Here is a 23610-nt window from a genome sequence, read left to right on the forward strand (position 1 = left end):
GGAATTGTAAATAATTTTGGTTTTCTGAGAACTAGTCACTACATTTCAAAACATGGAGTAACTAATAGTAACTGATATGGGTCAAAACAAAATTATTTTACCTCAATCGCTTGTTTTCCTATTTTAAAATTACTAGGAAGGGATATTTGCTAAAGTATAGTCTTTAATTTATGTCTGTTGTATATACTATGTTATCATGAATTATCATGAGTAGTATATTTTTGAGTAATTAAACTTTTAAATCATGTTTCAGCTCTGTCAGTATTTTGTCTTTCATTTTTTAGTTTCAGAGGAGCAACTGACTGAATTTGTTGAGAATAAAGATTATATGATATTGCTCAGTGCATTAAAAAATTTTGAAGATGAAGAGGAAATTGTGCTCCATGTACTGCACTGTTTACATTCCTTAGCAATTCCTTGTAAGTAGCCTGCATACATGGTTTCTTTTTTGAACCTGAAAATTACAATATATGTTCTTTCTGAGTGTGTTTCAAAAATGTTTTTATTGGAAACCTGTAGGTGATAAAGCCATTCATTTGTATATTCATCTGATTAATTTTTGTTTATTGATTTAGTACTGCTGCTGGCTCTGGGCTTTGTGCTGGGGAAATAGTAGCAAAAATATAAATGTCTTGCCTTTTCTATTCCCATAGTACTGCACAAGATACAGATAAGCACAGAAGAGATTACAGAGTATTATAAGGCAAATGTTGGCAGAAGTACTTAGAGTTATGAGAACAAACAGGGAGCGAGGCAAGATCTCTCAGCAGAGTCTTGAATGATGAGGACAGCTTTGTGTGCAGAAAAATGTGAGATGAAGTAGAGCTGCAGGCAGTAACCCAAGGGTGGACATCTTAAAGTGTAAAGATCCTAGAGCAAGAAAGCGTAGAAATATCAAGAGGATAAAAGTAGCTCAGTAAGCTATATTTGTAAGTGTGTGGATGCATGTGTGTGTGAAATGCACATGCAGAGCCCTGAGCATCTGCTTGTATGCTGATTAATGGAGTTGAGGGAAGGGCTTGGTAAGAATTAGTGGATGAGGCTGGAGACATAATCAGATGCTAAAAGGTCTGAAAAGTCACAGGAAGGAGTTTGAACTTTATTTTGTGATTCTTGGTTCGCATTTTGGTGATGCTTTGAAATCTAGCCACTTTTATAATAAAAAAGTACAAAAAAATTAATTTGGTCTGTATGCCACCAGTGAATGCTTCTATTACTAAAGATTTCAATTCCTTCTGTTTTATAAGTACACTTGAGCATTTTGCATTTCGTTTATTACATATTTGGGCTTGTACAGGATTTACACATGCATTTATCTGGTAATAATTTTGTCTTCACATGTGTGAGGATTAAATCAGTTAAATAATGTTAAAAATGTAGAGTAGTACCTGATAATGTAATATAATAAGTGTGGTTAAAACTTTGACAGTATTACTACATACTTTGTATCTCATATATACATAGTAAATATATATAATAAACATATGATTTCAGACATGGAATCTTACAGATATGAGACTTCAGTAAAAACTCTTGTGAAAGAATGCTCTTTCTTAGTAATGGTTATAAAATCTTATTCATGGAAAGTTAAACTGTTAAAGTAGATGGGGCTGAACAAGAATGGAAAATGGAATTTATTTATTTATTTTTAAATTAATTTATTTTAATTAGAGGCTAATTAATTTACAGTATTTTAGTGGTTTTTGCCATACATCGACATGAATCAGCCATAGGAGTACATGTGTTCCCCATCTTGAACCCCTCTTCCACCCCCCTCTACACCCCATCTCTCAGGGTTGTCCCACTGGACCAGCCCTGAGCACCCTGTCTCATGCATCGAATCTGGACTGGCGATCTATTTCACATATGATAATATACATGTGTCATTGCTATTCTCTCAAATCATCCCACCCTCTCCCTCTCCCACAGAGTCCAAAAGACTGTTCTTTACATTGTGTCTCTTTTGCTGTCTCGCATATAGGGTCATCATTACCATCTTTCTAAATTCCATATATATGCATTAATATATTGTATTGGTGTTTTTCTTTCTGACTTACTTCACTCTGTATAATAGGCTCCAGTTTCATCCACCTCATTAGAACTGATTCAAATGCATTCTTTTTAATAGCTGAGTAATATTCCATTGTGTGTGTGTACCAAAACTTGCTTATCTATTTGTCTGCCGATGAACATCTAGGTTTCTTCCATGTCCTGGCTATTGAAAACAGTGCTGCGATGAACACTGAGGTACATGTGTCTCTTTCAATTTTGGTTCCTCAGTGTGTATGCCCAGCAGTGGGATCGCTGAGTCGTATAGTTCTATTTCCAGTTTTTTAAGGAATCTCCATGCTGTTTTCCATAGTGGCTGTACTAGTTTGCATTCCCACCAACAGTGTAAGAGGGTTTCCTTTTCTCTGTACCCTCTCCAGCATTTTTTGTTTGTAGACTTTTTGATAGTAGCCATTCTGACCAGCGTGAGATGGTACCTCATTGTGGTTTTGATTTGCATTTCTCTGATAATGAGTGATGTTGAGCATCTTTTCATGTATTTGTTAGCCATCTGTATGTCTTCTTTGGAGAAATGTCTGTTTAGTTCTTTGGCCCATTTTTTGATTGGGTTGTTTCTTTTTCTGGAATTGAGCTGCAGGAGCTGCTTGTATATTTTTGAGATTAATTCTTTGTCAGTTGCTTTGCTTGCTGTTATTTTCTCCCATTCTGAAGGCTGTCTTTTCACCTTGCTTATAGTTTCTTTTGTTGTGCAAAAGCTTTTAAGTTTAATTAGGTCCCATTTGTTTATTTTTTGCTTTTATTTCCATTACTCTGGGAGGTGGGTCATAGAGGATCCTGCTGTGATTAATGTCAGAGTGTTTTGCCTATGTTTTCCTCTATGAGTTTTATACTTTCTGGTCTTACATTTAGACCTTTCATCCATTTTGAGTTTATTTTTGTGTATGATATTATAAAGTGTTCTAGTTTCATTCTTTTACAAGTGGTTGACCAGTTTTCCCAGCACCACTTGTTAAAGAGATTGTCTTTTCTCCATTGTATATTCTTGCCTCCTTTGTCAAAGATAAGGTGTCCATAGGTGTGTGGATTTATCTCTGGGCTTCCTATTTTGTTCCATTGATCTATATTTCTGTCTTTGTGCCAGTACCATACTGTCTTGATGACTGTAGCTTTGTAGTATAGTCTGAGGTCAGGCAGGTTGATTCCTCCTGTTCCATTCTTCTTTCTCAAGATTGCTTTGGCTTTTCAAGGTTTTTTGTATTTCAATACAAATTGTGGAATTATTTGTTGTAATTCTCTGAACAAATACCATTGGTAGCTTGATAGGGATTGCATTGAATCTATAGATTGCTTTGGGTAGTATACTCATTTTCAGTATATTGATTCTTCCGATTTATGAACATGGTATATTTCTCCATCTATTTGTGTCATCTTTGATTTCTTTCATCAGTGTTTTATAGTTTTCTATATATAGGTCTTTTGTTTCTTTAGGTAGATTTATTCCTAAGAATTTTATTCTTTTCATTGCAATGGTGAATGGAATTATTTCCTTAATTTCTCTTTGTTTTCTCATTGTTAGTGTATAAGAATGCAAGGGATTTCTGTGTGTTAATTTTATATCCTGCAACTTTACTATATTCATTGATAAGCTCTAGTAATTTTCTGGTGGAGTCTCTAGGGTTTTCTGTGTATAGGATCATGTCATCTGCAAACAGAATTTTACTTCTTCTTTTCCAATCTGGATTCCTTTTATTCCTTTTTCTTCTCTAATTGCTGTGGCTAAAACTTCCAAATCTATGTTGAATAGTAGTGGTGAGAGTGGACACCCTTGTCTTCTTCCTGGCTTTAGGGGAAATGCTTTCAATTTTTCACCATTGAGGATAATATTTGCTGTGGGTTTATCATAAATGGCTTTTATTATGTTGAGGTATGTTCCTTCTATGCCTGCTTTCTGAGGGTTTTTATCATAAATGGATGTTGAATTTTTGTCAAAGGCTTTCTCTGCATCTATTGAGATAATCATATGGTTTTATCTTCCAGTTTGTTAATGTGGTGCATCACATTGATTGATTTGCAGATATTAAATAACCCTTGCATCCCTGGGATAAAGCCCACTTGGTCATGCTATATGATCTTTTTAGTATGTTGTTGGATTCTGTTTGCTAGAATTTTCTTAAGGATTTTTGCGTCTATGTTCATCAGTGATATTGGCCTGTAGTTTTCTTTTTTTGTGGCGTCTTTGTCTGGTTTTGGTATTAGGATGATGGTGGCCTCATAGAATAAGTTAGGAAGTTTACCTTCCTCTGCAACTTTCTGGAAGAGTTTGAGTAGAATAGGGGTTAGCTCTTCTCTAAATTTTTGGTAGAAGTCATCTGTGAAGCCGTCTGGTCCTGGGCTTTTGTTTGCTGGAAGATTTCTGATTACAGTTTCAATTTCTGTGCTTGTGATGGGTCTGTTAAGATTTTCTAGTTCTTCCTGGTTCAGTTTTGGAAAGTTTTTTGTTTTTTTTCCTCATGGTTATGTTGCTCTCTGAGAGTCCAAAACTCCCCACAGACCTGCCGGTTAGAGGGTTTCCTGGTGTTTGGAAAATTCGCCTCCTTCACGACTCCCTCACTGGGATGGGTCTCAGTCCCTAACTCTTTTGTCTCTCTTTTTATCTTTTATATTTTGTCCTACCTCCTTTTGAAGAGAGTGGGCTGCCTTTCCGGGTGCCTGGTGTCCTCCACCAGCATTCAGAAGTTGTTTTGTGGAATTTGCTTAGTGTTCAAATGATCTTTCAATGAATTTGTGGGGGAGAAAGTGGTCTCCCCACCCTATTCCTCTGCCATCATTGGACTGCGCCCGGAAAATAGAATTTAAACTTCTCTGAGTCATTTCCTACCAACAAACTGAATATATTTTTCATTTTGCCTTTCCTTGGCTATATATTTATTTGTTTTGTACTGGCTCTTTTGAAATTCATTTTTTTCCACCCACATTGACGTATCCTCACTGTAAATGGGCTGATTCATAATGAAAAGGTCAAAGAAAGTGGCAACTAAAAATACAAAAGCAAGCGTTTTAGACTACCTTTGAATCTAGAGCAAATCATATCTACGGTTCTGAGTAAAAGCAGGTAATTGTTTTAAGAGGCCATTTTCTTTAATTACTACAGCTTTTTTCATATTTAGTATTTTTTAAAGTACAATTTGAACATTAAAAATGTAATTTTAGGAAAAAAGTTAGTTTGATTGTGCCCCCCCCAAAAAAAGAAAATTGTTTTGCACACCTTTTTCTGTCTGTTTTAAGAATAGTAAATGTTTCATTGAGACATATAAATTAATTTTCTCCACATGGTTTCACATACTCTCTCTATTGATTAATTGCCTTTTCCAGTGAATTCTTTCCTTCCTTGTGGTTCATTTATGTTTATCTCTTAGTCATATATTTTAATATTCTGTCTCTTCTCTCACCTTCATCCATTCTTTTCCCTGTCTGTGGCAGAGCCTTCAGGAAGCTTGGTTTTGTGGCTTTTACACTGGCTATTCTGCTGCCCTTCTGGAATGAATAGGAATAGATCATGGCTGATTCTAGCTCTTCTGTTATGTGATATAATCTTGCTTTTCTTTCTATTAGTTTGAGAAAAAAGAACAATTAAAATCTATTATCCAATGGAATACTGCCTCATTAGGAAACAGGCCCCAAATTCATTTATTTGAAAACTAATGGCCAGGACTTTACATATTTTGACTTACATAAAAGCATTTTTCAGATTTCCCTATTTGTTTACATTTTTAAGCCAAGATACAGGAATAAAGCAACTTTCCCTTAGTCCTAGAAATGAGTTCTAAATTCTGTTATATTAACAATGAACAACAGTATTTTTATAGCTATTTGACAGAAAATGACATTTAAATTTGGTATTGTAGCCATTATACTTCTGTGTATTTAAAATCTCTATGAGATGTTTTTGTATGCATATTTCAATGGAGAAAATTATTGCCATATTGATAATTATGATTTCTTTAAATTTAGGTAGTAATGTTGAAGTCCTCATGAGTGGCAATGTCAGGTGTTATAATATTGTGGTAGAAGCCATGAAAGCATTCCCTATCAGTGAAAAAATTCAAGAAGTAAGTTGCTGCTTGCTCCATAGGCTTACGTTAGGTAAGTTACAACTCTTGGTTAATTTTTTATCACAGTCTATATGATGTAAGTGTATATAGCATACATATGTTGTATGTTGGTGGATAGGTAGCCAATCAACATACCCTGGATGGAAATATTGTAAAGTAGCAAACTGTCATGCCATGCTTAGGTAGAATTTTAAAAGGAGTGGCAAAAATAAATGTGCGCAATATGAGAAGTCTCATCTTATTGTTAATGCTATATTTGAAGTACTATTATGTAAATATTTATTGCATACAAAAGAATAAACATAACATTTAGAAAATGTGAAGTGCAATGCAAAAGAACGCCTCATCAAATTTAAGTATTAGTACGTTACCAGCGCTGGTAAAGATACTCTGGGCTCTGCCCTTCCACCACTTTCTTTACAGAGGTGAGCACTCTCCAGAGTTTTGTGTTAATAAATCTTTTGCTCTAAATTAAATTTTACTGTGTTTATATATCTCTGTAAATAAAATTGTTAATGTTTGCTTGTTATTGCTTAGTAAAAATGGTATCACGCTGAACGTTGTCTTCTGCAAGTTTTTAAAAACTGTGTTTCTGAGACTCATGAATATCTTGCATATAGCTGTATGTATGTGCAGTGTGTGTGCTCAGTCTCAGTTGTGTCTGAGTGTTTGTGACCCCATGAACCATAGCCTGTCAGGCTCCTCTGTCCATGGGATTATCCAGGAAAGAATACTGGAGTGGGTTGCCACTTCCTCCTCCAGGGGATCTTCCTGACCCAGGGATGAAACCTGCATCTCCTCAATTGGCAGGCAGATTCTTTACCATTGACACACCTGGGAAGCATGGCATTGTTGGATGTAGTATTCTATTATGTAGGTATACCACTATTTATCCATTTATACCATTTATCCATTCTCCTATCCATGGACATTGGTTTATTTCTTGTTTTATGTTACTACCATCTGTATTGCCATGAAAATTGTAAAGGAAGGTGAATATCTTTTCAAATATTTCTTTGCTCTTGGTGCTTTCTTTTTTGTGGAATACCTGATTTGCCTTTTTCTGTTTTTCCATAGTATATTCTGTCTTTTTAAAAAAATGATTCATAGTTCTGGCTAATAATGTTTTGGTGGTCAGTTACATGTATTGAAAATGTTGAGCTGTCTTTTTATCTTTTTATGGCGGCTTTTGTAACATAATGTATTTTCACCTAAATTGTCTGAAAATAAGATAAGGCCACTGGTATTTGTTTAGAGTCACAAAGTTGGTCAGTGGTAGAGCAGCTGTTGTCAGTGACTTAGAAATAATAGTAGGGAAAAGGGGGTGAGACAGCTGAAGTTGAGATAAGCCAGTAAAAGTAGAAGAGAATATTTTTTGAAATGACTTTTCAAAACTAGAGACTAAGGACTGGGGATTATGTCAGCTTAATGGATGAATGTGGAAGAGGTATGAACATAGAAAGATGCTGATACAGAAGAGTTACACTAATCTGCTTTTTGATTTTGAAACTTTGATTAATATTTAGTATGGGCTTTAGGCTTTTAATGGTATAGGATCTTTTCCAATTCTGGCTGTGTATCTTAGGGATTATCTAATTACACATATAGCTAATTAGAAGTTTCATTCTTATTCCTACAAGGAAATGTGGTAATTGTTAGTGAGTTATAGTAAAAGCATTTAATGACAAGGAGGTTTTTTCCTTATCTTTTAGAAGACAGGAAAATTAAGCTGTTTTGTACACTGAATATTGTAGTGCCATGTATAAAAATATTTAGTTATTTGACTGTGTTGGGTCTTAGTTGTGTCCTGAGGGATTTTCACTGAATCACGAGGCGTTTTTCACTGTGGTGCAAAGACTCTAGTTGGGCACATGGGCTCAGTAGTTGCGGTGCTCCGGTTCAGTTGCTCTGTGGCATATGCGACTGTAGTTCCCTAACCTGGAATCAAACCCTTTCCCACACTGCAAGGCAGATTCTCAACCACTGGACCACCAGGGAAGTCTCCACCTCGTGGTTTTTATATGATGACAAGAGGGGGACTTCCCTGGTGGCTCCATGGTAAAGAATTCACCTGCCAATGCAGTAGACATGGGTTCTATCCCTGGGTTGGAAAGGTCCCCTGGAGAAGGAAATGGCAACCCGCTCCAGTATTATCATGTAGGAAATCCTGTGGACAGGAGTCTGGCGGGCTACTGTCCGTGGGGTCACAAAAGAGTCGGACAAGACTTTGCAAATAAACAACAGCAACAAGACATGAGACAGAATCAAACAACGCAAGTTATATAACAGTTTTTTTTTTGGCCCAGTCATTTCTGTTGTCTAAGCAAGATAGTTGAATGCATGCATGAAATGTTTTTAGTTCTTTATGTAATCATTAAGTGATTTTAATTACAGTAAATATGTTTTAATGTAATTAAGAATAGTTATCACTACTCAAATATGTTGATTTAAATACTGTTACATAATTAAAGGTAATATAAGTCCCATGGATGAGAATTCTGCTAATATGTCACTTAACTTTTAGGTAACTTTTTTAATATCCTGGTATTAAATGAGGTACATGAGTTTGTGGTGAAAGCTGTGCAGCAGTATTCAGAGAATGCAGTATTACAGATCGCAGCTCTCAGCTGCTTAGCACTCCTCAGTAAGTAACTTCACTAACAAGGAAATTCTTTCAGGCGCGTTTGATCCTGAATGTTAACATTATAACAAGAAAGTTTTATATAGAGAAGGAACCCTTAATGCTTTTTCTTTTCCTACTGTGACACATTTTCTCATGGAGGATACTTTCAAGGGAATTAAAGTTGTGATAAGAGGGATGGTATGGGGAGGGAGGAGGGAGGAGGGTTCAGGATGGGGAACACATGTATACCTGTGGCGGATTCATTTTGATATATGGCAAAACCAATACAATATTGTAAAGTTAAAAAATAAAATAAAATTAAATTAAATTAAAAAAAAAGAAACTGAGAAAAAATAAATAAATAAAGTTGTGATAAATATCCCAATTCAGATATCAGTGAATACATCCTTGATTTAGCTTTATTATCAGCAGTTCATTTTCTTAATTAATCTTCCTCTAGTCTATTAGTTTTGTTTGGTACCCTCTCCCTCATCTGACTTATCTACATGGAATAGCAAAATAATAGTGTGTAATATATTAAAGAGGTCTTTTAATTAACCAGTGCTCTGTTGATGTTTGAAAATAATGGTCTTAAGAGTTGGTCACTTGAAAGTATACATAAGTTATATGTTTACATTTTTCCAAAGCTGAGACCATTTTCTTAAATCAAGACTTAGAGGAAAAGAATGAGAATCAGGAGAATGACGATGATGAAGAAGATAAATTGTTTTGGCTGGAAGCCTGTTACAAAGCATTAACTTGGCATAGAAAGAACAAGCATGTGCAGGTTAGACTCTGTCATAAATTTTATAGTCCTTCAAAATTTTTTGTTCAATAGTTTATTTTTTGACAGGTTTCTTTTTTTCCTTCCTGAATCCAGGAGGCTGCCTGTTGGGCCCTGAATAATCTCCTTATGTATCAAAACAGTTTACACGAGAAGATTGGAGATGAAGATGGCCAGTGAGTAGTTTTGATTTTATATGATAGAAAATTTTAGTCATATTTTTAATCAATTCACTGAAATTTTTATTGTTTGAAATATTTTTGATATAGGTATTTATATTAAGTGTTGCCATAAAATACTTGTGAATATATAATATTTTGATGCCCATTGTCTTCAATAGTTAGTAAAACTCTCTTTGTGTGAGAGTTATTATGGAGAGATTTAGAATCAAGAGTCATTCAGTAACTTATGAATCATCAAGAAAGAACCTTTCAGTTTTCTGGCTAATAATTTATAAGTACTAATTATTCTCAACTGACAGAAATTGCAGAGCTGTCTGTGACCTTTTCTATTGTGGTTACTAGCCAGGATGTTGTCAGTATCAGTAATTAGATGTGGTTAGAAGCCTCCTTTAGTGACTCCCCACTTTATGTGGTGGTATTAACCTGTCTTCTCTTGAAAGGGTTATTTGTATAACTGTCAGCTCTTGAGGATGCTTTCTATGGGAGCTCCATTTAAACATCATAAGACCAGACAAAGATGCACATTGCAAACAGGAGTTCTGTATGTCTGATTTGTTTCATGTCCATGAGCAACTGCTTATGTTTGTACTGTTGGCTCTGCATAGCCTCTCAATTTTAAATTTTGAATGCCTTACCTTGGAAATTTGAATAGTATTATTCTGCACCTCAAATTCTGACAGCCTGTTTCCATAGTGACGTGAAGTGAAAATCTCTCAGTCGTGTCCAACTCTTTGTAACCCCCTGGACTATACAGTCTGTGGAATTCTCAAGTCCAGAATACTGGAGTGGGTAGCCTTTCCCTTCTCCAGGGAATCTTCCCAACCCAGGGATTGAACCCAGGTCTCCCACACTGCAGGCAGATTCTTTACCAGCTGAGCCACAAGGGAAGCCCAAGAATACTGGAGTGGGTAGCCTATCCTTTCTCCAGGCATCTTCCCGACCCAGGAATTGAACCAGGGTCTCCTGCATTGCAGGCAGATTCTTTATCAACTGAGCTATCAGGGATGCCCTCATTTCCATAGTGATCAACTGGCAATTAGAAGGCAGTTAATGACAGATTCTATTTATTTAAATGTCTCTAGTTTGAATGGAAACTGTAAATTTTGAAAAATATGTGTTAAACCAGCCTTCTAATATGCTTTGAGCAATCTTTTAAAGAAGTTAAGGTTGGTTCATGCTGCAATTTATAAAAATTTCAATTCATAGATACTAATCCTTTAAAACTCACAGGAGATTGTTAAAATAAATACATCATTAAAACATATTTAAGCTCTAAATTAAAATTTTTCACTCTACTTCTTTATGATTCTTAATTTTTCCTTTCTTGCTTACATCATCTCCTTTTTCTCACTTAATCTTTTTACTCTTAGCACCTATTTATATATTTACTGAGTCTTCTACTTTCTCCTTCTACTGCTTATCTACTTTGAAGAAACAGAAATGCTACTTTATTAGTAGTTAATGTATTTGAATATAATGTAAATAGAACACTGCTCTCCTGTGAGTAGAGGTGGCATAAAACACTGTTTATCTGCCCTTATTGGTTGTTAGATTAGATAACAGTAAGTGAATATTTGAGTTAATTATTAAAGCGATTACTATTAATGTTGTGATTGAATTTGTGCAAGGTTCCCAGCTCACAGGGAAGTGATGCTGTCCATGCTGATGCACTCTTCATCAAAAGAAGTCTTCCAGGCATCTGCAAATGCTTTGTCAACTCTGTTAGAACAAAATGGTAAGAGGTACACCATATTTTTTAGTATACTGAAACATGTTTTGTGGTATTTTTAAAATTATAAAAGTGATAATTGTAAAAACTTCAAATATGTAAATATATATATCTGACATATAGATATATTGACAAATAGGTAAAAAAGAGAAAGAAGAAAATAAGATTTTGATGCTTTTCTTCTGGATTTCTGTGTATGTACTTACACATGACATATACAATACATTTTATGTTTTTTGGAGAAATGGAATGCTATTATAATCTTTTATAACCAAATTTTACATTTCTTTTTTTTATGTTGCTAATATAAATTCCCACATTACCATTTTTGATGGTTGTGTAGTTTCCCAATGCACACCTATGTCCTCATTTATGTTCCAGTTTCTTATGCATGGACTTTTAGCTTGTGTCCAGTGGTCTTGTTTTGAATATTTGTAACAGTAGCCAAATGGTCACTTTTCCACCCCAGTTGTCTTTATACACTGTTCCTGTGTTTTTTTCTTAGGAATGCAGTGGATAGAGAGAGAGTCACCATTATAAAATATTCTAAAATTGTCCATTATAAAAATTAAAAAAAATAGTCCTTTACATGTAAATCTTACAGCTTTCCATTATTTAGGAGAGAAAAATAGCTGTTATACCTTTGGAAGAACTCTTGAGGTTTAGAATTGAGGCTCAGGCTGCTCTTATTAGGGCTCAGCCCTAATAAATAGGAAATACGGCCAGAAAATCTTGGGAGAAAACTAATCATAAAAGCATTAGGACTTGGCAGCTCTTGAAGGATATTCTTGAAGGGAAAAAATACAGAAGAACACTGAAAGCTTGGAAAAAAAGACCAGTGTTAGCATCAGCTTTTAGTAGAGAACCCGAGTAGAGTGAAAAAAGCCTCCTCATGCATGTTTCCGTACACGGTTATTTAAGTCAGATCAAGAGGAAAATCACTTCTTTGTTTTCATTCTTTCTCACTTCATCTCTGATGGCACTGAAAAGGCCATCATAAAAGGCTTGGGCTGGCCAAGCCCTGAGAGATTGATCGGGGTTGCTCTCAAAGGATAATGAGTCAGTGGAAGTGGCAGAAAGGGGAGCTGCTCTTCTTGAATCTCCCTTCCTCTGCTGTGCAGAGGCCTGGGTTGTAGGGCTGTGTGTAGGGGTCTCACTCTTGAAAATGAACACTGGACTTTGCTGCTTTTGTTGAGGCACCTTAGAGAGGAGACAGCCAGAGAAGGCAGTGGCACCCCACTCCAGTGTTCTTGCCTGGAAAATCCCACGGATGTAAGAGCCCGGTAGGCTGCAGTCCCTGGGGTCGAGAGGAGTCGGACATGACTGAGCGACTTCACTTTCACTTTTCACTTTCATGCATTGAAGAAGGAAATAGCAACCCACTCCAGTGTTCTTGCCTGGAGAATCCCAGGGACGGCAGAGTCTGGTGGGCTGCCATCTGTGGGGTCTCAGAGAGTCGGACACGACTGAAGTGACTTAGCAGCAGCGGAGAGTAGACAAACCTTTACCATGTACAAAACACATTGTGCTGGTGCTGTGGTTCTTAACTCCATGGGAACATTTGATATGTCAACAAAACAACCATGATTTTGTGAGATTTAAACTTCTGCTTTTTTTTTTTTTTTTTAAAGAAGGACTATTTTATACAAATAGACACATACATGTAACAGTCATGGAGAGACTAGCCAAAGCTACTACAGTACTCATTTCTGTAATTGGTCACCAGGTGACAGCTGGTGTGTGTATATATATAAAGTTAGTATCTATAGTTTCTGTCTTCATCTCCTCATTCCATGTTTCCCTTGTCCTCAACTGGAACTTGCGTGGCTCCTGGTTCTGGAGTGACCCAAACCTTCACCCATGAAAGATCAAAGTCCTCAGTCATACTGCCTTTTCTGGTTGCTGTGCTTTTTTTTCTTTGTTTTTGTTTTTATTGAAGTATAGGTGATTTGCAATGTTGTGTTAGTTTCAGGTATATAGCACAGTTGGACATACATATGCTGTATGCTATGTCGCATCAGTTGTGTCTGACTCTGTGTGACCTTATGGACTGTAGCCTGCCAGACTCCTCTGTCCATGGGATTCTCTAGGCAAAAATACTGGAGTGGGTTGCCATATCCTCATCCAGGGGATCTTCCTGACCTGGGGATTGAACCCATGTCTCATGAATTCGGCGTTGGCAGGCAGGTTCTTTACCACTACTGACACGTGAAAAGCCTTTTATACATACATATATGCATCAGTTCAGTTAGTTCAATTGCTCAGTCGTGTCTGACTGTTTGCGACCCCATGGAATACAGCATGCCAGGCTTCCCTGTCCATCACCAGCTCCCGGAGTTTATTCAAACTAAGGTCTATTGAGTCAATGATGCCATCCAACCATCTCATCCTCTGTCGTCCCCTTCTCCTCCCACCTTCAATCTTTCCCAGCATCATGGTGTTTTCAAATGAGTCAGTTCTTCACATCAGGTGGCCAAAGTATTGGAGCTTCAGCTTCAATCAGCTTCATCAGTCCTTCCATATTCATGACTGATTTCCTTAAGGATGCTCTGGTTTGATCTCCTTGCAGTCCAGGGGACTCTCAAGAGTCTTCTCCAACACCACAGTTCAAAACATCAATTCTTCTCACCTTTCTTTATAGTCCAACTCTCAAATCCATACATGACTACTGGAAAAACCATAACCTTGACTAGATGGACGTTTATTGGCAAAGTAATGTCTCTGCTTTTTAATATGCTCTCTAGGTTGGTCATATCTTTTCCTCCAAGGAGCAAGCGTCTTTTAATTTTATGGCTGCAGTCACCATCTGCAATGAGTTTGGAGCTCAAAAAAATAAAGTCTCTCACTGTTTCCACTGCTTCCCCATTGATTTGCCATTAAAAATGATGGGACTAGATGCCATGATCTTCGTTTTCTGAGTGTTGAATTTTAAGCCAACTTTTTCGCTCTCCTCTTTCACTTTCATCAAGAGGCTTAGTTCTTCTTGGGTTTCTGCCATAAAGGTGTTGTCATTTGCATATCTGAAGTTATTGATATTTCTCCCAGCAATCTTGATTCCAGCTTGTGCTTCATCCAGCCCAGCGTTTCTCATGATGTATTCTGCATATAAGTTAACTAAGCAGGGTGACAATATACAGCCTTGATGTATTCCTTTTCCTATTTGGAAACAGTCTGTTGTTCCATGTCCAGTTCTAACTGTTGCTTCCTGACCTGCATATAGGTTTCTCAAGAGGCAGGTCAGGTAGTCTGGTATTCCCATCTCTTTAAGAATATTTCACAGATTGTGGTGATCCACACAGTCAAAGGCTTTGGCATAGTCAATAAAGTAGAAATAGATGTTTTTCTGGAACTCTCTTGCTTTTTCGATGATCGAACAGATGTTGGCACTTTGATCTCTGGTTCTTCTGCCTTTTCTAAAACAAGCTTGAATGTTTGGAAGTTCACAGGTCACGTACAGCTGAAGTCTGGCTTGGAGAATTTTGAGCATTATTTTGCTAGCATGTGAGATTAGTGCAATTGGGGATTGGAATGAAAACTGACCTTTTCTAGTCCTGTGGCCACTGCTGAGTTTTCCACATTTGCTGGCATATTGAGTGCAGCACTTTCACAGCATCATCTTTTAGGAATTGAAATAATTTTCCATTATAGTGAGATAGAAATGCAACATATTATACAAATTATTGAGTATAGTTCCCTGTGCTGTATAGAAGGTTCTTGTTGGTTATCTATTTTATATATAGTACTGTGTCGGTTGCTATAATTTTCAGTTCACTTTTACTGTTGCGGATGGAGGTATCAAGAGGCTCCTCAAGATTACTTTAGATCTCAGACAGGCTTCCTGTAGCCACTGTGTAGTAGCAACCTCTCTCTTCTTGGTAAATGGATCAATCGCATCAGCTGTGAGCTTAATCCCTTTTTTTATACTGGTAGTTCAATTCATAAGGAGCCTATAGTGACCAGGTAGACATCACATGCTCTGATTAGCTGGTACCATTGATATGTCCCCGGATGAAAGCTTGTCCTGCTCCATGTGCTTCATGCAAAACAGTGGTATTTTACTTAGAAGATGTACAGTTTTTACTTAAAAAATTTTTTTGTTCTTTTTTCTTCAATTTTCATTGTAGTATAATTGATGTAAAGTGTTGTATGAGGTCATCCCTGGTAGCTCAGAAAGTAAAGCATCTGCCTACAATGCGGGAGACCCTGGTTCAATCCCTGGGTTGGGAAGATACACTGGAGAAGGCAATGGCAACCCACTCGAGTATTCATGCCTGGAAAATCCCATTGACCGAGGAGCCTGGTAGGCTACAGTTCATGGGATCACAAAATAAGTTTAAGCTGTACAGCACAATGATTTGAATTACCTCAGGAAATGATTAGTCCAGTAAGTTTAGTGAAGATCCGTCATATCATATAGATGCAAAGTGAAAGAAAAACAAAAAAATGTTTTACTTGTGATGAGGATTAGGATTTACTCTCTTAACAGTTTTCATATATAACATACAACAGTATAACATATGAAGTATGTTGTACTTTGCAGCCCTAGTTATCTATCTTATAGATGGGAGTTTGTACCTTCTTACCACCTTCATTCAGTACACCCTTCTTTTGGTAACCACAAATATGATCTCTTTTTCTATTAGTCTGTTCTTGAAATATAATTGACCTGTTCAGTTCAGTTCAGTCGCTCAGTCATGTTTGACTCTTTGCGACCTCATGAATCGCAGCACGCCAGGCCTCCCTGTCCATCACCAACTCCCGGAGTTCACTCAGACTCACGTCCATTGAGTCGGTGATGCCATCCAGCCATCTCAACCTCTGTTGTCCCCTCTTCCTCCTGCCCCCAATCCCTCCCAACATCAGACCTGTAGCACCCTATAATTTCTAGGTTCACAATACAGTGCTTTGATATTTCTGTACATTACAAAATGGTCATCATGATAAGTCTAGTTATCATCTATCATCATACAAAAAATAGTACATTATTAAGATTATATTTCCATGCTGCACTTTCATCCCTATGACTTCTTTATGTTGTAATGGGGAGTCTGTACCTCTTAAGTTCTTTCCCCTATTTCACTTATCCCCCACTGTCCTCTGCTCTGGCAGCCACCAGTTTGTTCACTGTACTATGAGCATGTTTCTGTTTTGTTTGTTCAATTCTTTTGCTTTTTAGGTTCCCCATAGGAGTAAAATTATACAGTGTTTTTCTCTGTCTGAATTATTTCACTTAGCATAACTCCCTTTCACCTTAGCATAAGGTCTGTCAGGCAGCAGCAAGTGGCAAGATTTTATTTTTTTTCATGGCTCAGTAATATTCACATCTTCTTTATTTATGCATCTATCAATGAGCATTTAGGTTGCTTATGTATTTTGGTTACTGCGAATAATGCTACAATGAACATATAGGTCTATATACCTTATTTCTTTTTTAAAACAATTTTTATTGAAATATATTTGAGTTATAATGTGTTAGTTTCAGGTATACAGCAAAGTGATTCAATTATACTTACATATATATGTTTTTTATATATATATATATATACACATACACATACACACACATATATATATATATATGTTTTCTTTTTTACGGTCTCTTCCATTATAGGTTATTATACAATATTGAGCATAGTTCCCTGTGCTATATAGTAGGTCCTTGTTGGTTATCTATTTTATATATAGTAGTATGTATATTTTAGACCTCAACTCCTAATTTATCCCTTCCCCACCCTGTGGTAACCATAAGTTTGTTTTCTATGTCTGTGAGTCTGTTTCTGTTTTGAAAATAAGTTCATTTGTTTCACTTTTTTAGATTCCTTACATAAATAATACCGTATTTGTCTTTCTTTGTCTGGCTTACTTCACTTAGTATGACCATATATCTTTTTGAATTAGTGTTTTTGTTTTCTTCGGTAAATATCCAGGAGTGGAATCATTGGATCATACGGTAGTTCTGTTTTTTGAACTGTGTCCATACTATTTTCCATAATGCTTGCACCAATTTGGATTTCTACCAACCGTTCATGAGGATTCCTTTTTCTGTACATCCTTGCCAACATTTGTTATTTGTGCTTTTTTTTGATGACAGCCATTCTGACAATTGGGAGGTGATAAATTTTTATGGATTAGATATGTATTTCCTTGATGATTAGTAATGTTGAATATCTTTTCATGTGTGTGTTGGCCATCCCCAAGTCTTCTTTGAAAAATGTTTATAGGGTCTTCTGCCCACAATTTAACTATGTTGTTTTTCTGATCTTGAATTTTATGAATTCTTTGTATATTTTGAATATGAACCCCTTATTAGATATATCATTTACACATATCTTCTTCCATTCAGTAGGTGGTCATTTCATTTTGTTGATGGTTTCCTTTATTGGGAAAAAGGTTTTGAGTTTGATGTAGTCCAATTTATTCATTTTTACTTTTCATTCCCTTGCCTGAGGAGATAGATTGAAAAAAAAATATTGCTAAGATCATTGTCAAAGAGCACACTGCTTCTTTTATTTTTGGAGTTTTATGATTTCAGGTTTTCATTTAATTCTTTAATCTGTTTTGAGTTTATTTTTGTATATCATGTGAAAATAAATCTAGTTTGATTCTTTTGTATGTAGTTGTGCAGTTTTCCTAACACCATTTATGGAATAAGCTGTCTTCCCCATTGTATATTTTTGCATACTTTGTTGGCGATTAAATGAACATCTAAGTTTTCATTTCTGGGCTCTCTAAACTGTTCCATTGATTTATGTATCTGGTGTTTTTTTTGGCCAGTATTGTATTGATTCCTGTAGCTTTGTAGTATAGTTTGAAATCAGGGTGCATGCTGCCTTCAGTTTTGTTCTTTTTCAAGATTTTGGCTATTTGTGGTATTTTGTGTTTTCATACAAATTTTAGAATGGTTTGTTCTAGTTCTGTGAAAAATGCCATTGATGTTTTGATAGCGATTGCACTGAATCTGTAGATTGCCTAGGATAATTTGGTTGGTTTAGCAGTATTAAATCTTCCAATTCATGAACACAGTATAGCTTTTCATTTGTTTGTGTCATCTTCATTTTCTTTCACCAGTGTCTATAGTTTTTTGAGTATAGGTCTTTTACATCCTTAGTTAGATTTATTCTATCTAATACAGTTGTATATGGAATTGTTGTCTTAATTTCCCTTTCTGACTGTTCATTCTTAGTATACAGAAACATAGCATATTTCTGTATATTAATTTTGCATCTGCAGCTTTACTGAGTTCATTTATTAGTTCTAGTATTTTTGGTGGCATCTTTAGAATTTTCTTTATATATATCGTGTCATCTGCAAACAGTTTCAGTCCCCTCCCGTTTTGATTCCCTGTATTTCTGTCTTTTGTGGCTGGTACTTCTAATACTGTGTTGAATAGAAATGAAGTGAGTGAGCATCCTTGTCTTTTTCCTGACCTTAGAGGAAATGTTTTCAGCTTTCCTGATTGACTATGATATTGGCTATAGGTTTTTCATATAAGGCCTTTATTATGTTGAGATATCCTCCCTCTAAACTCATTTTGTGCAGAGTTTTTATCATAAATTGATATTAAATTTTATCAAAACTTGTTTTTGCCTCTTGGTATTATCATATGCTGTTTTTCTTCTTCAGTTTGTTAGTGTGGTGTTTCACATTGACAGATTTGTAAATATTCAGCCATCTTTGCACCCATGGGATGAATCATGTTGTATGATTCCCTTAATGTATTGTTGAATTTGGTTTGCTAATGTTTTGTTGAGGATTTCTGCATCTATGCTCATCAGTGATATTGGGCTGTAATTTTCTTTTTTCTGTGTGATATCTTTGGTTTTGTGTCAGGGTGATGCTGACCTTGCAGAATGGGTTTGCAAGCATTCCTTTCCCTTCAGTTTTTAGAATAGTTTGAGAAGTAGGGGCATTTACTATTCTTTAAGTGTTTGGTACAATTCATCTATGAAGCTCACTGGTGCTGGACTTTTGTTTGCTGAGAGTTTTTTTTTCTTTTGTTTACTTTTTTTTTTGTTTACTGATTCAGTTTCATTACTGGCAATCAGTCTGTTTGTATTTTCTATTTCTTTCTGCTTCAGTCTTGGGAGATTATATATTTCTAGGAATTTGTCCTTTTCTTCTAGGTTGTCCATTTTATAGTCATGTAATTGTAGTAATCTCTTATGATTCTTTATATTTCTATGGTTTTGATTGTAATTTATTGTTTATTTTTAATTGGTGGATAATTTCTTTATAATTTTGTGCTGGTTTCTGCTGTGCTATAGCATGAGTCAGCTATAAGCATACATATATCCCCTCCCTGAGCCTCCTCTCACCCCCACCATCCCACCCCTCTAGGTTGTCACAGAGCACCAAGCTGAGCTCCCTGTGTTTATAGCAGCTTCCCACTAGGTATCTGTTTTGCACATAGTAATGCATCGGAGAAGGAAATGGCAACCCACTCCAGTATTCTTGCCTGGAGAATCCCAGGGACAGAGGAGCCTAGTGGGCTGTTGTCTACGGGGTCGCACAGAGTTGGACACGACTGAAGCGACTTAGCAGCAGCAGCAGTGTATATATGTCAATGCTACTTTTTCAGTTTGTTCCCTCACCTTCCTCTCCATGTCCACAAATTTGTTCTCTACAGCTCCATCTCTATTCCTGCTCTGCAGATAGGTTCATCAATAATGTTTTTATAGATTCCATATATATGTGATAGTATATATTTGTTTTATTCTTTTCTGACTTACTTCACTCTGTAAAACAGGCTCTAGGTTCATCCACCTCAATACAACTGAGTCAAATTTTGCTACTGTCTCATTTAATGTTTTTTACATCATATTTTGCATCTTTTTGTTTTATCTCTATGTATACTTACGGTAGACATTGATAATTTTACTATTCCTACTAGTTTGTTAAGTGGGTGATCTGCTACTCTCATTTGCTTCTACCAATGATCTTTTCCTTTCATAAATTTTGTTTTCTAGTTGTGGGCTTCTTTTTTTCCACTTAGAGAAGTCTCTCCAACATTTTTTTAATAGCTAGTTTAATGGTGCAGAACTCTTTTTAGGTTTTGCTTGTCTGTAAAAACTCTTATCCCTCCTTCAGATGAATGATAACCTTACTGGATAGACTATTTTTTCCTTTCAGCATTTTGAATGGATCCCACTATTCCCTGGTATTCTGCAAAATTTAATATGGAAAAGTCAGCTGACAGACTTATGGGAATACCTTTGTATATAACTATTGCTTCTTTTTTGCTTTAATATTCTCTCTTAGTCTTCAAGTTTTGTCATTTTAATTACAATGTGTCTTTTTATGGACCTCTCTTTATTGATCTTGTTTGAGACTTTGTACTTCTTGGACCTGGATATCTATTCCTTTCCAAGTTTAGGGAATTTTTCAGCTATTATCACTTCAAATAATTTGTCTACCATTCTCTCTCTCTCTTTTCCTTTTTGGATCTCTATATGAAAATGTTAGTATGCTTGATGTTGTCTGGGAGTTCTCATATTTTAAAATTTCTTTTCCTCTGTTTGTTCAGCTTGTGTGATTTTCATCACACTGTTTTCTAGTTCACTGATCTATTCCTCTATATCATTTAATCTACTGTTGATTTTTGTATATAATTTTAATTTTGGTTTTTGTATCCTGTTTCAACTCTGTTTCATTCTTCTTTATATTTTCTAGCTTTTTGATAAACTCACTATATTCATCATTCTTCTCCTGAGTTTGTTGAGGATCTTTATGATCATTACCTTGAGCTGATGTCAGTAGATTGCTTATCTCCATTTGGCTAATTCTTCTTCTGAGATTTTATCTTGTTCCTTCATTTGGAGCATATTCCTGTGTTGCCTCATTTTGCATAATTCTTTGTTTTTGTTTGTATATTGAGTTAGATTGATTATGTTTCCTAATCTTACAGGAGTGTCCTTATAGTACACTCCTTTCTGGCTAACAGAGCTGTATGATCTAGTGGTGCCCTCTGCATGGTCTGAGTGGGCCACTGAATGTTGTGGTGCTGTGTAGGTGGGGCCCATTTCTGGTGGGTTAGCTGCCGAGACCTCCTTGTGTAGAGGCTGCTGGTCGTTGGTGCTCAAGACAGGGTCGTAGTATGGCTGACTGCACAGACTAGGGGTTTCTGGAACTGGTTCCATCCCACGGGTAAGTGGAGCTGTGTCTTGGCATGGCTGACTTAAGGTCTGGGAGGTCTTGGAGCAGTTAACTGCAGACACAGGGTTTTGGAGCTGGAGTTAACATGCTGCTTGGTAGCGTAAGGTCCCTGGTTAGCTGGCTGTGAGCCTGGGAGTCCCAGGGCAGCTGACTATGGGCCCTGGGGATTTTCAGTTCTGGTGCCTACCTGCTGGTAAGCACAGCTGATGCTTGGATAGATGCAGAACCCAAAAATGGCACTTGCCGGTACCAATGTCCTCGTGGTAAAATATGCTACATCAAATGGCTGTCAGCGGCATCTTCTGGAGTGACTCTCCCAAGGGGGTCCCAGTTGCCTTCTGTCTCCCTGAGAGACTCTCCAAGATAGCAAGTGGGTCTGATCCAGACTCTTCTAAACCTATTGCATGCTAGGTTTCCAAGTGTATGAGACTTTTCATGGGCTCTTTAAGAGTGAAGTCTCTGATTCCTATAGCCCTCTTGCTCTCTCATTGTGCAAGCCCTGCTGGATTTTAAAGCCAAATGTTCTAGGGGCTCAAGCCCAGTACCTCCAGGTTTGAGGGATTAATGAGGTGCTTGGACCCCTTGATTCATAGGGAGAACTTCTGTAAATAACCTCTTTGATTATTCTCTTGTTTATTGGTTGCTTATTTGGTAGTGTGGGTGTTCACTGTATCACATTCCCCATCCTTCCTGTCATCTCATGTAGTTCCTTCTTTATATCTTTACTTGTGGAATATCTTTTCTGCTAGTTTTCAGATAATTTTCATAGATTGTTGCACTGTAAGTAGTTATAATTTTGGTGTGCTCATGGGAGGAAGTGAGTTCAGGGTTTTCCCTGAGAAGAATCTTCTGTGCAATCTTGATCACTCCCTGATCAAGGGTTGATTCTTACTATGGTGCCTCAGGATTGGTTACATTTGAAATTAACCTTGATTTCTTTGTTCAGACTCAATTATCTGGTCTTTCTGACTTCATACTTCTTTGTTCTTGGTTCCCAGCCATGTTAACTTTCCTCGGATCCCTTTGCATAGTCCTTGGAGTTCTGCCTTATGAGAATAGTAAGAACTTAAGCAGCTCATTCACCAGTCTCCATTGAAAGACACTTGGGAACATTGCATAGGAAGGGCTGGATATAGTTTTATAGGGAAATAATTGGTTTGGTGGTCAACAAAACTGGGTTTTGTCATGGTGGTTCCCAGGTCAAGGTTCAAACATCTTGTGTGACATTTTATTCATTTAATTGATTAGTTAATAAAATTAGTATTTATTGAGCCTTAGACACCTGAGCTACATCAGATAAATAGAAATCCCAGGTTCATGAAGCTTTTACTCTAGTGGGAAAGATAAGTAAAAAGGCTAATTGATATATATGATATGTGAACCTTGACTGTATTACAAAGAATGTGAAGCCAAAAAAAAAAAATATGAAGCAAAGAAAAAGTATACATGTTAGTGTTCAGAGGTGATGAAATTGTGACTATGCAGTGAGGAAGCAAGGTAACTGTTGAAGTGAAGGCCTGAAGGAAGTTGCTTTTTGTTATTGGTCTTTTATAACAGATAATTTATTGCTAAAATGGTGTAGAAGAGGTCATGGGTATTGTGTAGAGAGCTGGTAAATGAGATGTAAACTCTATAAACTCTAAAGTGACTCCATGCTGTAATTTTTTATCCAAGGTGTACTGTATGAGGAAATTTCTGTTCTTAATTTTCAAATCTCAAATTGAGTTCATGTCCAAGACAGTGATTGTTAAAGTGTGGTCTCTGGACCAGCAGCATCATTTGGGGACTTTTTAAAAATGTAAGTTCTAGGGCCCCATACAGACCCAGTGCATCATAAACTGTGTAGTTGAAACTCAGCAATCTGTTTTAACAAGTCCCTGAGAGAATTCTTGTGTACTCTGAAGTGTGGGAACTGCTGATCTAGAATAACTCCTATGATGTAAATTATTTCCTTAGTTAGAATTTAGCCATTTTAGGAGGAGCTGTTAAAGCTTTTGATTTGACTGAGAAAAATAATC

At 36.5% G+C, this 23610-nt stretch overlaps 1 protein-coding gene across 2 annotated transcripts in view; it reads left to right on the top strand.

The window, feature by feature from the left end:
• LRRK2 (leucine rich repeat kinase 2) overlaps positions 1-23610 on the top strand; it is a 207551-nt gene that overhangs the window by 15134 nt on the left and 168807 nt on the right. For both annotated transcript variants that reach the window (XM_027542587.1, XM_027542585.1), the window contains exons 6-11: positions 285-419; positions 6022-6153; positions 8647-8766; positions 9393-9532; positions 9626-9705; positions 11340-11446. In XM_027542587.1, the coding sequence (XP_027398388.1) occupies positions 285-419; positions 6022-6153; positions 8647-8766; positions 9393-9532; positions 9626-9705; positions 11340-11446 (714 nt within the window). The remainder of the gene's footprint in view (positions 1-284; positions 420-6021; positions 6154-8646; positions 8767-9392; positions 9533-9625; positions 9706-11339; positions 11447-23610) is intronic.

Source organism: Bos indicus x Bos taurus, chromosome 5 (assembly GCF_003369695.1).
Source record: "Bos indicus x Bos taurus breed Angus x Brahman F1 hybrid chromosome 5, Bos_hybrid_MaternalHap_v2.0, whole genome shotgun sequence".
NCBI classification, from domain to species: Eukaryota; Metazoa; Chordata; class Mammalia; order Artiodactyla; family Bovidae; genus Bos; species Bos indicus x Bos taurus.